We start from the raw sequence: 16,289 nt of genomic DNA on the forward strand, positions 1-16,289 counted from the left end.
TCGCTCTTCTTTGCACTCTTTCTAGAGCAGCAATATCTTTTTTATAGCGAGGTGACCAGTGAACACAATATTCAAATGAGGTCTTACAAGTGCATTGTACAGTTTTAACATTACTTCCCTTGATTTAAATTCAACACTTTTCACAATGTATCCGAGCATCTTGTTAGCCTTTTTTATAGCTTCCCCACATTGTCTAGATGAAGACATTTCTGAGTCAACAAAAACTCCTAGGTCTTTTTCATAGATTCCTTCTCCAATTTCAATATCTCCCATATGATATTTATAATGTACATTTTTATGCAGTACCTTACACTTTTCTCTATTAAATGTCATTTGCCAGTCTGCCCAGTTCTGAATCTTGTCTGATCATTTTGAATGACCTTTGCTGCTGCAACAGTGTTTCACTCCTCCTACTTTTGTGTCGTCTGCAAATTTAACAAGTTTGCTTACTATACCAGAATCTAAATGATGAATGTAGATTAGGATAGCAGAGGACCTAATACTGATCCCTGTGGTACACCACTGGTTACCACACTCCATTCTGAGGTTTTTCCTCTAATCAGTACTTTCTGTTTTCAGTTAACCACTCCCTCCACCAACTGTTCAGTTTGTCTTTTGTGCGGGACTTTGTAGCTTTCTGGAAATCTAAATAAACCATGTCATATGCTTTGTCCATTCTTTATTTTTACGAAAGTTTGTTTGTTTCTCTATTTTGTCGAAAGTGCCGTGTCCTGTATTTTGTTTGTCTTTACAACCTTTTATTTTCTGTCTGTTCATTATTAAATGCTGAGCGAAACCAATCGCTCAACCCAACTCTACCTCTGTTTATTTCCTGTTCCTGTCTGACGTCACCCTCTACAGCCGTCTTCGTGACAAGCACACACAATCCTCACGCTATAGGAACTGTGCGGCCAAAACACGATACGGCTAAAGTGTGTGTAAATCACCAGGATGCTAAAAAGCCAAGAAAACTGACTAAAAGCTAAGGTTTATTTGCATGGCAACAAGTTCAAAAGTCGAACCATATATTCACAAGACTTCAGTTTGTGATGTAACCTCGCGCAACTAAAATCTATACCAAGAAATTCTTTAACAGAGACCTGCTGAAAATAGCCCTGGCAAGTTTCTTTGACCCTTTATCCATGGGGTCTATTACCTCTTCATATTTTTTTTTTTTTTTTGTGACACCATTTATTCAATGTTTCAATTTGTTGTGGAAGGCCACTGTTCTATAGTTACAAGCAACACTAGTTCTAACATATATATGTATGCATGAGTTTTTATGTTTTGAACATTTCAACAAACTGCTTTGGTTCCTATTGAGCTGTAAGACACTATGAAAAGCAGTAGAAAATTAAACATTCAAGCAGCAAGTGAGAAAAGGTCAAGTAAATTAACCAACCATACAGTCTGCTTTGACAAGGCAGAGAAAAAATAGATTTAACAAAAAAAGATTAATCCAAAAGGGGGTGTGATTGTAACGTCTTGCATTTCTCTGAGTTGCCCGTTCCTTTCCTTTCAATTACAAAATCTTTCTCCTTTTGTCAGAGGCCTTGGCTCAAACAATTACTTAGAATGGAAAATAAATGCAGTACCTTTTCCATGACTGAACGAGCAAATGTCACTGGATTAGAAATGTTCCTGATGGAGGAGACTGCTCCAGCAGCCAGAGTTTTGCCATCCATGATCACGGCATCAAGCTCCACTTCACCATTAGCATTCAGCACTGCTCCGTGTCCTGCAGGAAACCATTCAATTTGTAAAAGGTTAAGCCCTCTTAGCCCTAAGCTTTTGAAGCGAAACAAAGAAAACAATGGTGAAGCTATTACCACCCCGTTTTGACAGCTTTTGATCAATCCGCCAGAAAAAATAAAAATAAATAATAATTATAATAATAATTTGTAGGTAAATATATTTCCTTTGGCTAAAAAGTTTAGTACTGCTGATACATAATGTAAGTGATTTTATAAATTAACTGAAAGCCAAATGTACAAACTACAGCGTATTGTACTGACTGCCTTCCTAATAAATTAATTTACCTGGTAACTTTAAAGATAGTTACTTCCATCAGTGCTAAACTGGTGCTTCAATAACTGTCTATAGTATAGAAAACTAATTATTTTATAATGTATGCATTTAAAACATTTAGCCTAGAAGACATCAGAACTTGGCAATTGTTTTTTTAACCCTATTTTTATTCCAAACATTATTGTATGACCATATTCCAGTTATAATTTAAGTACACGCCTCATTTGATAATTGCTAGAAGTCAAACTTTATTTTATTTATTTCTTTATTAATCCAGGCTTACCTTCTTAAATATTGCAAGCAGGCTTCTGTAAAACTAACACTGTTCCTGAGACTGTAAATGATTAACTATACATTTGAATACCTTTCTTCAAGCAGTTGCTAGGTATGAGGTGTCTATTTCGTAAATTACAGAAAACTAAAGTTTATCGAGCAATACAGCTAGATATGGCAACGTCAATGCCAGTGGTCTTAACAACGACAGCTATATATAAAGAAAGTTGGGGTTAATATCTCCTGCTGGGGGTCCAGGAATATAGTGGAGGCAGGGATATAGCCACCATCTCCCGATTACCTGTCCAGCTGCTTGCCCATATGTTACACTTACATTTCTATATATATATATATATATATATATATATATATATATATATATATATATATATATATATATATATATATATATATATATAGAGAGGGGTATGAAGAAACCTGGGTAGCATATTCTTAAGTACATGTTCAATGATCTGAATTTGGGGGTATACGCAGGCATCTGCCTGTCACTATGTCAAACTTGTAGATGTAGGTCTTGGTGGTGTACTTTTTCATGCTACTGATGGCTCCAATTTTGTGTTTGTAGCTGTTGTGGGAGCTTGAATGTCACTGACAAAGTTAAACAAGGATTTTCTTTTTTCAAAATGGAGTCTGTCGGCCATAGTGTCAATGGCACTATTAAAAAAAAAATGATGCTAGGCCTACTGAGTACCAATACCAGAAGATAAACCTGAATTTAAAAAATCCTTTTCAACAAGTGATCTGTTTGATCAAATGGAACTAAGGGATAGTAGAAGTAGAGTAAGGATTTGATTAATGGCTAGAGTTGTTTGATAGAGATACATTACTTTCAGCAGTGATATGGCACTCAGCAGTATTTTTACAGTACATTTCATATGAACGATGCAAAGGACAACAGTTTTACCTGTTTCCCAAGAATTCATCACTGTATCATTTTTATTTTCTAATTGATGTATGACATTTTCTGTTTTTGCACAGTATGTATGAACGACTACTTCTTCCCTTCATCATGATTTGTATGCTTGTTTGCTTTATAACACTGTACAAGGGAAAGCTGAAGTATTTATTTTTTATGTTAATGAGCTGAACCTATTTTTGTCAAGGTTTTTTTTGGCACTCACACCAAGAGCAGCATTACATTATGATAGTGATTTTTGTTTTCTTAGTTTACAGACTATTTATTTGCTAGCTTGTTTCTCTTTTTTTTTTTTTTTAATGCTTTTATTTCAAATAAAAAAAAATATTGATACTTCTTTCTACATGAAAGGGCTGCATCAGTTATTCATCTAACCTACTGTATATTGTCAGTGAAAAAACTAAATGTCTAGATATTTATATATTTAGCAGGTTATTTATTTTCTTCCATATGAGAATTTCAGGCCATGCTATATTAATTAGGGTGAATCCTCAACAAGCTGGGCGTTCTGAAGATTAAATCAGTAATGTCAGTCATGGGACCTTTGGATGATATAGCTTGCTTTAACTTCATCATTACACTAGATTTTTCTTGTATTTTACGGAACAATGTTTTATTGTTCCCAACATTGTCAGTAGTCTGATACACAAATGCAGGATTGCAGTCTTGTATGCAGAGGTATTTTATCATTGCTCTTTATTGGTTTGATATATTGTTTTTTAAACATCACAGTGAGAAGCAGAATAATCAGTTTGGAGATTTAGTCCTAGTGTCCGGCTTCTAAATGTTATACAGTCGACTCCACGTAATTGCATGGGATTGGGAACGGAGTGAGGTCATGCACATAACCGGACTGAGGGAATACAATGACAATAAGTCTATAGGTACGTGTACATGTATATAGGACTCATTTTGATCATATTCATAACTTTATTTTTGCCTTAGATTTTATTACATGTAACTTAAAATACTGAACAAGTTCAGAAAAATAAACCAACTTGAATACATTATACACTCACTGCACACAGTCTTCTCCGGCAACACAATATGAAAAGTAAAACAATGCACAGGATAGAACAGCCAGCATAAACTACATTATTGTAATACAGTGCAGTTACACATACAAGTGAAAGAACAGGTGTGTACAGTAACTTGCATCTTGTGACTACAATGTAGCAAAAACATATTTGATGGAAGTCTGCACAGTATTTGGTCAACTAAGATGATAAACAAGTGATTGCAAACTAAAAACTTTGAAGGCTTGTAGTGTGCTGAGGCTCAAGTTTTACTGATTCGCTGTGCCATTTTCTGTGTTTTTCTTGCTTTACGCCACTGCTATTTCTGAAACACTACTGTCTTTATAGTGTTTTTTTTTTTTTTTTAAAAAACACTGGAACATTCAAAGCGAGTGGAGCTGAAGAAATGACGCGCATAGCAATACAATGTTGACAAGACACGCTTAGCAACAGACCGTTGACAGTGGACATACAGTGTCAATCTGTAACATTGCTGCTTTTTAACTGACTGTACCACATAGCAACTAGAATGAGTCATCCAGTCGGGCAGAACCTGCTGCATTATGCAATTATCCAAATTAAAATTAATGGACTTCCAAACCGTGCAGCTTCATACAATTAAGCGAATTATGCATTTAGCCAATAAGAATTTAACCATATCATACAGTCATAGAAAATGATGTCCTAAAAAACCTGACCAGCTGCATTCTATGCAATTACTGTAAGTGATTTATGCAATTTTCCAATAATAATCTTATTTTTATATAGTGCCTTTCATAGTAACTCACCATCACAAAGCACTTTACAAGATACAAGACTATAGGGTGTGTGAACTATGCATCAGCTGCAGAGTCACTTAAAACAATGTCTGACCCGAAAGACAGAGCACAAGGAGGTTAAGTGATTTGCTCAGGGTCACACAGTGAGTCACTGGCTAAGCTGGGATTTGAACTGGAGACCTCCTGGTTAAAAGTCTGTTTCTTTAACCACTGGACCACATAGCCTCTAATAAGTGGATTCACCTGTATTATTATGGATATGGTAGTGGTATGGTACAAAAGTTAAGTTGGTTAAATATATATCCTACATTTACTTTATAAATAACAAACAACCTCTTATACATCACATTGTTATCAGACAGTGAGGTTATACAAGCCTGTTTCAGCAACTTCTACAGTATGTATGATTGCATAAGTATCTATTGATCAATTATGACTCTGCTAGTACAGTGTATAAAATGATCTGAGCAATGTGCTGATAATGCTTTTATGGTGTGGAAAGGTTCTGGCATTTCACTGAATGTGGCACTGAGTCATCACAAATGAGATATATTCTGACAAGCTAAGTGTGCTAATGAAGTGAACTGTTTACTCATAACCTGGCAATTATCTGAAAAGTCTCAAATGTTTCTGACATAATCACTATATCATCGTAACACATAAAACAGAACTGGTCTTAAGCAGAATATAGTCTTCCACCTGATTAAATAATTCCGAGGCATCTTTGCAGGACATTGTATGTTGTTTGCCTTTTAATCAAGGGCTGCAAGTCACCCTGAAGTGACTAATGCTGACTTATGAGCTCTTCACTTGACACTGTGGATCTGAAGTCAGTAATACAGAAAATGAATAAGAAACTTGCACTGGAGGGAAAAAAAAAAAAAAAAAAAAACATGTGTGAGCTTTTTAGGATCAACCTGTCAACATTCTACGGTTCCCTGAGTGATGTGGTATAAACAGTCCCTGCTTCTTCTACTTTCTGAAATATTTACTTTTTAAAATCTAAAGGTCAACAATAGTTTATAAGAACAACTCTGGTGTGAAAATTCCATATCCATTGTTAGGGTGACCTGGCTTCATGTTCACCAGGAGCAGTTTGGAACAACCGACATGGCAGTGCACCCTGGTACTTGCAGTCTTCCTTCTCTTACTGAAAAGAGACAGCTAAAATATGCCTTACATAATGTGTTTTTGGAATTCTGAACTCATATGGTCACCTAACATCTTCCGCCACATTAATTTCATCAGGGTATATATTACAATATAAAGCAGAAGTAACTTATCAATCTTCAGTGTTTCAAAAAAAGTTCCACACACCAGTAAAAACAGTTTCAGACATGAAAGTGCTGATATATCAGGAGTTATTAGAAGTTAAAAAATGAGTATTTTAAATATTCTATCCTGATTGGTGAAAATAGGTCACAAGGGGGTGTTGATATTACAGCATATAACCAGGGGTCAGCACTTATTTTCAAAAAGAGGCAAATCACTGGTAAATCTCCATACACCACTAGAATTTTGAAAAAACAAAAGAAAAAACGGCAGCCAATAAATATAACTAACCAGATTCATATAAATGCTGACCTTTTGAGAAACCGAAGTGCAGGTGAGATTTTGAATGACTCTGAATCGGACATGAATGACTAATTCAAGCAGTGAAAAAAAACTAAAGTATTCAGATCAATTCAAAACTCGCCATTCTGATCGCTGTGCTCCTTCTCCTTGAACTCTGTCAGAACTACAGCGTTTCGCTATGGCATTCTGAAAATGCATATTTTTTTATAAAAATATTACAACTTTCAGCTTTTTAAAAAAGATTTGGGTGGCTCTTAAAAGACCCTTTTGTGGTTGAATGGATGTTTTGTTGCAGCTGCGTGATCTGTGATGCAGAGTATTTATAAAAGCATCTTGACAATTCCTGCCGTACCTTTCGCTCCACAAATTATTCCAGGTACGATGGCAACAGCTCTTCTACTGCTGTTTAACGTGGGCCCAGCAATTCTCCACGTTGTCCAGCCGTAAACCTCAAAGTCAGTTTGACAAGTGACTGGGTAATGCAAATAACATCTGTCTCACCACTGTGAAGAGGTAGCTCTAATCTGGTATGGATACCTCCTGTCACTTCCACGGAAAACAAAGGCAGATTTAAAAAATAAAAACAGCACCGTCACCTGATACTGTCGCGGATCTTGTGAAGATGGGTCTGTGTGACTAAAGTCACTCATTTGTTCTGTGTCATAATGAAAATGGGCAGTAATATTTTACTTTCAAATGTAATGAATAAACCAAGAATTACAAGAAGTATAACAAATCAAATAAAGAAAAACTGCCCTTTCAATGGTAATGTTCAATTCAACATTACAAAATTACTTTTTTGTTCATTAAAAAATGTTTTTCCTTTTCTTTTTTTTCAAGTTAGCTAGTTAAACCTAATATCACCACACTCGGGCATTTGAAACTACTCGGCTTCGCCTCGTGTCTTGCAACGCACCCGGGGCGTGGTGATATTACAGTATATCCAACATCCTGTCGTGCCTTATTGCTTACATGTTACCTGCATCAAATACCGGATTGTCTTCCATAGACCTCACAGCACGTTCCACAGCATCAAGTGCACTTCCTCCCTTCTCCAGTATTTTGATACCCTCCAGGATTGCATTTTTCACTCCACTTATGCTGTCTTCTGCTATTTTATCTGGAATGGCCCAGGCGCCACCATGAACGACTATTACAGGTTTCATCCTCAACTGTTTTACAATTCCAATGAATGCAGCAGCTGTTGACAGAAAATAAAATTGACTATAAAATCACTGTCAAGGGTTGATGCAGTATGGATATAAAAACAAACAAACAAAACCTTCTACTGGATACTGAAAGCTCATTTAAAAGAAAAAAGCGGGCAGATTGTTCAGTATTCATTAATCACTTGAGGAGTTCTCAAACTTTGCTTCATAAAATGTCATTCACAATATCCTTCCATTTGTAATCAGATTGTAAATTAATTTAAAGTAAAAAGAAAACAGATATGGATCATTAGATGTAGTTTTTTTCATATTGTGAATTATTTTTACTATACTATTCTTACTAATACAGTTTGTTTCCTGTTTAGGCTTCTATACAGAGCTGTATTATAAACTTGCCTATATATTTGAGAAAAATAAATGAACAGCCATTCTTGAGAAAATAACTTCCTTAAATATAAACAAAATGTGTGTTGCTGATGATATATTAAAACGAGTGACATATTTACAGAATATTATTAAGAGTTAGAAGGGTCATAAAACTGAAGGATTATCAATAAAAAAGTGAAGAACCACCATACAGCATTCAGAACGCTGGCTATTTCATACGATTGCCTTTTTAACTGAAGAATACCACACATTTATTTTATCATAAAACTAATAAAGCATAATATCTGGGGTATAACAATTACCAGGGGTTATAAACTACAATAAAGCCAGACACAACTGGTCTAAATAATACCACACTACTTACCGGTAGGTTTTTATTTTTGTCATATAAAAATGAAGAAAGTGTTATAGATTGCTCTTCATGTCGGTAAACATGAATTTGTTAGGCATTCATCATACGAATACATCAGTATTGATCTTGTGCTTTCAGGGGTGTGCAATTCACCCGACTCCCCAGACAGCAAGATTTGTGTGAGAGGCAACAAGTTTTGCCATTATACTTTGCACACTTGACAAATAGTTTTTATTTATTTATTCTTCCCATGTTCGTTCCATTGCTAGAGAAAACACTCTGGGTATATTTCCAGAGAGACACGCAAGTTTCTGAAAACTGAATTCCGGCAGCCTAGCACCTACACACAAAAATAAACCTTTTAAAGTGTTTCTGTCCCTTTTGATTGACTAGCTGTGGAGACAGCTGATATTCTACAGGTTACAAAGAAACCAAGTAACGGCTGACAAGAGAGCCTCTGGTAAGGCACAGACTAATATTTTAAACTTAAGGTATTATTTAAGTTTTTTGTAAATGAGCAAATAAGTGATACAGAAATCCGTTGCGTATTCGCCCTAATCATTTATCCACCATGATCAAGCTCTTCAGCAACAACACTCACGTGTACAAAAAATGGCTACAGAAAAGCAAAAGGAAGTTGTGCTTACAAATGAAAGTTTTTTTTATGATATCTTGAAACAAAACTCCCTCTCTACAGCTGTTACTGCATTGTGTAATAGTTATTATTGCTTGTCATTTTAGGTTTAACTTAACTGTTATATTACAGTACATGACTGAGTGATACAAGCAGAGGGTAGAAAGCTTTCTGTATTTTCAGCTTCTTTGTTTATGGTGAATTGGTTATAATTGATCAGTTATTTAAGGCTTATTTTGTATTTATAAATGTAATACATTTGCAATACATGTATACATTTTGTAAGTATCTATTCATCGGCACTCAAATTGCCTGCACTTTTTTTGTTGAGCATTTCACCCCTGGTCACAGGGAACCTACTGTGTATCTTGAAGAGTATAGGGAACCAGCGAAGCTATAGATCTGCCCCTGTTAATCACTAACTGATCGATGGTGTTCACTGCTAAATAAAACCAAAACCTGACAAGTTACATTCTACTTTTTTGTGTGTATTTTTGAGGGGGCAAATGCAATTTTAGGGATAAGTAGATTTTTCTAGCATTTTGTCCCTTGGACAAGGTGTTTTTGGTTTTTTTTTTTCGAAAATTGCACACCCCTGGCTTTGAAAAACATACTTCCACCCTGGCAAATTATTTCTAAATAGCATTGCTGCTGCATGAACACCCTACCATTACTGAGGTGGGGAATGTTTTTTTTTTTTTTTTTTTTTTTTTTTTTATGGTGAAGCCCCTTTTTAAAAAAAAAAAAAAAAAAAAAAAAAAAAAAAAACCCACACACACACACACACACACCTCCCAAGTCCTGCATTTACAGTTTCCAATTATATACTTTTAAATCCGTGTCCTGGCTCCCTTATATGTCAAACAAAAACCAAGGAGACAAAAAAATAACTTGCAGTCCTTATGCTAGCTAAATAAAATACAATTAAATACTGAATTCCCTTAAAGAACAACCTGGTGAGTATGACTTGCATTTTAATTAATGCATCTTCTTGTTGTTTAGAACCACAGTGTGCATCATGTTCAGCCATCATATTCATCATAAATATTAAAAGCACCCCCCTGGCATCTTTAGAGCTCTGAAACATGTCTTGTCTATGTACAGCTGGCACACCAAAGTAACAATAACCCTGCAACGCTTTGCCTCTGGTAAACTTCAGAGTACCACATTTGTTCTATGTGGTATTTCTTACAGATGTGTTTCTTTACAACACTGATTCAGGGGGAAATGTTTATGATTACACTGTTGTAACAGCTGTAGCTGAAGAGAATAAATGTTCAGGAATATCAATTTAGACCACTAGGGTGCTTTAAACTTTCAAAACACTAAACATTATTTTTAATTGTGTTCAAAGGTATGTTTCTTTTCTTGTTACAGAAGGTGATTTCTTTATACACCCACATTTAAAAATAACATAAAAAATTATTGTTACAGGCATGCTCAAGTTGCATACAATATCAAATAATAATAGTTATTGATTCTCAATGAGCTGGCTAATACTACTGTAAAAAAATCGATACAGAATGGTAAAATAATCAAAAAACATAACTGGAAGCTGTACTGAAGTTGAGGGATGCTACTATACACACCAGTTTTAAAAAAAGCTTATATTTGACCACACAGTAATTGTTCACAAGGTTCTATTTTACTATTATTATTATTATTATTATTAATGCAGGTATGGCCAATTATAAAACACATTTATTGTGGAAAGGCAATTACCAAATCCAATATACAATTTTTTGGGCTATATGAGATGGTTCGAAGGTTGATTCGCTAGCCAGGAATTCGAAGATTGTTTTAAACCTTCGACGTTCGTCAGTCGCCATTCACGCGCTGTGTTTGAATCGTTTGACAATGTGTGACTACTATAAATCACACATTACATATTACGTGAATTTTTTTTTTTTTTTTTGATTTGTATAATGCATATTACTTAAAAAACAAACAAACAAAAAAAGTTGTTGTATTAAAATCCAACCAAATCTTTATACGTGAAAACTCTATGTGCCGCTGCCATGTATGGCGCAGGGTATATTATCCAAAGCACTGGGGGTACCTATGGCGGTTGTTGAGGTTCTGTACAATATGTACTTATTATCTAGTGTAGAAGACAGTGTAAAAAAAAAAGTGCTAGCGTAGAATGTTTGAAACACACAAAATATACGCCAACATTAATAATTTAAATTGTGAAAAAACCAAGCACTGCCCGTCCCTGCCCCCTCCAGCCCGTGTTAAACAGAAGCAAATATCTTCATTCACCAGCTCGACAGCGTAAACTGTATTGAAAGAAATGTCTCGAAACCCCCTTAAATGCCCAGACAACCAAAAAAAAAAAAAAAAAGTTTCATGCAAACGCTGCAAGCGGCTGTTGATCTGTCATGGTGGCACAACCAATCTCTGAGGTCATATTCGTAGTAATTGTAGTAGTAAAATATGACCGTGACCGATAGATAACCTTTGTTTTACCAAAGTCCGCTGCAGTTACTGCTGCTGCAATGCAAGCTTACGCGCAAGCAACATCAATTATGTGTAAATAAACAACGTGTATTTTTAATTTTTATTTAAATTATAAAAACATGATTACTGTTCTACATAATGTATTTTTAAACCACATCTGAATGTTATATTCCATTTATATGGCTTACCTGTAAAATAAGTGTTTTCAATGAATATAAACAAGTAGCTGTGGTCACGTCGCCAGTAAATTATGCAAATTAGACTATCGAAGGTTCGAAACGTCACTCAGTAATGTGTTCTGAACCTTCCAAGGGCAAAATGTACCCTTCATTGCAGCCCTAAAATGTTTACTCTCTTCTGATTTGCTATTTCCCCCTCCCCTCCCCTCCCCTCCCAGAAACAGTTCTACAATCATTTCTGAAGAAAGTGTGTTGTTCCCTTAATATATTTCCCATTATACAAATTTCTCAAAAACAAAACACTTACAGTATGGTACTTCAGCAGTTCATGTTTCAGTGAAATATATTTTTCGGTGTGAAGACACAATTTGTAAGGGAGGGGCTGGGGGAGCACTACAGTACATGTGACACAATGTACTTTAACCAGTACTATGGAAACATTAATCCAAGGAGCTGTAAACCACTCTTTATTAATATGACTAATCCACTTGAACCAGCTGGTGAAGATGCCAAAACGTTTTTTCACTGTATTCTGACTTCCAGCTAAATGTATTTTATCACAAATAATATATATTTGGAAAATGTTTGGAAATCATGTTTTTGGAACTTATTTGGTGTTAAAATGTGTTTTGGACTTTCAGCAGGCAGCAAGATTAACACTGCTGTTAATCCTCTGTCCTATATTATGTAACCACTGCCAAAAAACATTACTACCAAGGAAAGTCCAAAGCAGATTTCTAAAATGATTGTAATGTCAGCAAGAATAATCCTTTATCAAGTCCCAGTAGACAAGTCACATTGCCAAATCACACAAGAAAGCTATAAAACATACCATACAGTAAGTAAAGGCTGGTATAGGCTCTGCCTCTGCCTTGCTTTTAGTGGAAAAGCTGATATATCACAGAATCCCACTGTATCCTCTGTGTATGGTATAACTGTGTCCGCAAATAGCACTAACTTTGAATGTTATTTCATATCTGTATGGGAGACCGAGATGGTAAAAATTGAGTAATACAGGTTACAAATATTTTGGTTTATTATATCAAGGAGATTAATACTTTTCTTTGTGCTATGACAGAGTTGCGTGCCAATGACCCCTTATAACACAACCATGGAACTAGCAATATTTCTTTTCATGTGCATTACACATAGAAAGGTAATACAATACAGATTGTTGGTGCTATATAGGAGTATTTTGACCAAGTACCATGATATATAGATGAATGGTGCTTCAGTGCTTGTGTAAATCATTAATCCCCTTCTGATTCAGTAATACAAGAATAACATTACTTTGAATACCATAATGGAAGGTGAGGGGTGGACGACAAAGCTGAAAATGATCAGGGAGGAAGTTGAAGAAACGGGATAAATTGCTTGAAATAGACAGCTTTCCTGTCAAAAATCAATGATATGGATGCCTAAACCTTTCTTATTTTTTCATAATATTTCGTAGCCATTACTATCAACTGCAAGTACAGCAAATTGTGCAACATTAAGGAACACAAATGTTACAGTGTTTAGTGTTTAACTCATATTTGTTTTCCGACAGTTTTATTTTTCTTGTTCAATTCAGACTGAAATAACCTTTTTCCCCCATCGATCAACAAATTCTTCCTCAGTTCAGAGACCAAGATGAATTCTGAATAGGTGGAAATTCCAATAGTTGAGTGCAGGATTGTGATTTGTAAAATGCAGGGCCAAACAGGAAGCTGACATGGTCACACAGAGGCAGTGCCACAATATGAAGTTATGTAAAAACTTGAATATTTTTTTTGTTACACTTACGGTACAACCTGGCCTATTTCTGAATATGAATCAAGTAACCTTGCATCTGTATTTTAATCCTTCCTCCATTACACCCAGTTGATTATGACATCGATTTTTTTTCTGTAGGTTGCACACCGTAACAACCTTTCTGACAGACAGTAAAACGAAAAGGTTCAATTCTACCTAAAGTACATCAACTAACAAAAGCCAGTTACTTCTGGGAGTTTGAGTCCTTGAAGGAATAACAATTCTGAATGTGTTGTTTTTTAGACAACTAAATCTTCCTGACCACACATTATTATTATTATTATTATTATTTATTATTATTATTGATGTGTGTGTGTATGTATATATATATGTGCCTATATTAAGTATTCAGTTTGTTGTGTTACAACCTGAAATCTTGATGCATTAAAATCTTTTGCCACATCTTTTCAGTCTCCCACATGCCTTTTTGCAAATTCCATGCAGGATTTTACATGGGCTTTTTCAGAAATGGCTTCCTTCTTGCCACTCTTCCATACAGGCTAGATTTGTGAAGTACTTGAGCTATTGATGACACAAGGAACTCAAACTCCCAGAAGCTAGATGTACTTACTCACATTTAAGTACCAATCACTGTTTTCCTATGATTGATGTGTTTTCAGTAGTGACAATGAAGTATCTGCAAGGAGCATTCAATAAATAGTCTTCACTAATACAGCTTCAAATTAAAAAAAAAAAAAAAAAACACACACACATACATACATATGTGTATTTTGCATATAGGAAAATCTCAGAATAACAAAATTATAGCAGAACCTATTAGATAAGATTTACTGAAATGATTTTGTTACCATCATGTACTTTTAATAATAAATGATTCCCCCAAGACTCCCACACTCGGTCTATAAATATATCTATGAACAAAATAATTTGGAAGAGCACATTGGTTTGATTTTCCCTTCTTTTTTACCCAACAGTACAGTGTAGAATGGTAGCCCTTCAATAATCCAGTAAGAATGAAGTGTATTTGTTCTCTTTGAGGCTGGTTTAATTGCTGCTACTTTTCAATATTCCGTTCTTTGTTTAGAAATTGAAGCTGTCATTGGGAGGATGACAAAAGTGCAGGGAAAGCGTTGTTAAAAGAGTTAAAACCTGCTTTACCGAGGTGCACATGCAAACAGAATCTCAAGGGAATAGTGAATTAAGCTTCGTATTTCTTCCAGTAGCGTTATTTATTGATCGAAACAACTTCTGCATTTAAAACATTGGGGAGGTCAAGCTTAAGATATGGATTCCTAATTTAGATGTGGTTCCTACTAATGAGTACTGTAACACTAGCTTGTCTTTCTTATAGTTGGCAGTGTTAGCATTTTGTCTCCTTTATCTCAAACTTTGTGCAATCCCATCTGTCATTTTATAAAGGAAACTGCGCTGTATCGACATATATGGGTGACACATCATTTGTTCCTTCAAGCTCATTTGCACTTCAGAACAAACTGCATCCAGGATCAATTGCATAGATTTTCAAGGAATATTTTATAAGGTTCTTTGAGCATTCTCTGTAATTAATTAGGTTGAATTCTAAAAGGAAAATAATACAATAGCAAACTACAACAGTGTAATCTAGAATGCTATTGTTGTGCTAATGAAATTGATAATCAAAATGTATCTTTAGAATTATTAACATAAAACGGGAGAAACACATTTGTAAATGTTATTCTGCAGTTAATAGGTAACTAATTTGGAATGCATCCTCCCATACAGAAAGAGATGAGTACACTAATGAACCACTGTTCTACAGATATTCTGTCATCTGAAGATATGAAAATGTGGAAAATGCATAATTAGAAGATGTTCAGTGGATACTGGTGCCTCATTTTCCCCCATTCTGAAGCTTTTGCAGATTGACTTAAGTTTCTAATTGTTTATGTATTTATTTCCAAAGCTAATGATTTTCTGTCTCCCAGGTACAGTATGAAAGTATTCCACTGTTTCTCAGCAAACACTGTAGCTATCTTTGAGGTTACCAATCTTTGTGGCCAAATGCATTTAAAAGGGTAAAGGTCTCCACACACCGGACGTGATGCAATTTGCAATAAAATGGTAATTTCTCTGCGACACTACCTTACAACAGGTGGGTGTGATGTGATAGGCGATTGTATCATCATCTGGGGAAAATAAATAAATAAATCACACATATGACAGTCCTGTTGCTATACAGCTAATAAAAATGTAGAAAATATAATCGCTTTTCCGAATACTTATTTCAGTAAAGGTAAATGAATCATATACACCAGCAATAGCCAGTTCCCTGGAAATGGACTGACTGCCAGATGTTCTCCCTCTTTGTCGTGTCTTTATAATTTTTGTGTCCTTTACTGTACAGCCCCCAGTATTTTGATACAGTAAGAATGAATATTTCTTCTAAAGATGTGCAAACTGGTTCCATTGAAACAGGGCACCCGGTTCCTGCTTTGGAACCGACGAACCACATACAAATATCAGGGATCTGGTTCTATTGAGTACTAATAAAACTGACTATTAAAAAAATAAAACCATTATCAAACTTTTAATTTTTATCAAATACGAGAACTATAATTGACACGTTCATACTTAGAAAAAAACGATAAAACATATTTGCACTGTGTTGTCCTTGTTTTGAACTACTGACAGATCACATCTGTGATGTTTAGTTTGACTTACTTTTTGCTCTGCGATTGTTGGTGTGTTTTTATGCTGACGTACACC

At 35.1% G+C, this 16,289-nt stretch overlaps 1 protein-coding gene across 4 annotated transcripts in view; it reads right to left on the bottom strand.

Moving 5' to 3' along the window:
• si:dkey-103j14.5 (isoaspartyl peptidase/L-asparaginase) overlaps positions 1–16,289 on the bottom strand; it is a 44,672-nt gene that overhangs the window by 25,193 nt on the left and 3,190 nt on the right. For 3 of the 4 annotated variants that reach the window (XM_041252085.1, XM_041252084.1, XM_041252088.1), the window contains exons 2-3: positions 7,588–7,809; positions 1,596–1,738 (exon numbers count right to left, since the gene is read on the bottom strand). In XM_041252085.1, coding sequence (XP_041108019.1) covers positions 1,596–1,738; positions 7,588–7,774 — 330 coding nt within the window. In that variant the 5' untranslated portion in view covers positions 7,775–7,809. Of the gene's footprint in view, positions 1–1,595; positions 1,739–7,587; positions 7,810–11,798; positions 11,941–16,289 lie in introns of those variants that run through there. The other variant, XM_041252086.1, reaches the window with a different exon arrangement.

This window comes from Polyodon spathula, chromosome 6 (genome assembly GCF_017654505.1).
Source record: "Polyodon spathula isolate WHYD16114869_AA chromosome 6, ASM1765450v1, whole genome shotgun sequence".
NCBI lineage: Eukaryota > Metazoa > Chordata > Actinopteri > Acipenseriformes > Polyodontidae > Polyodon > Polyodon spathula.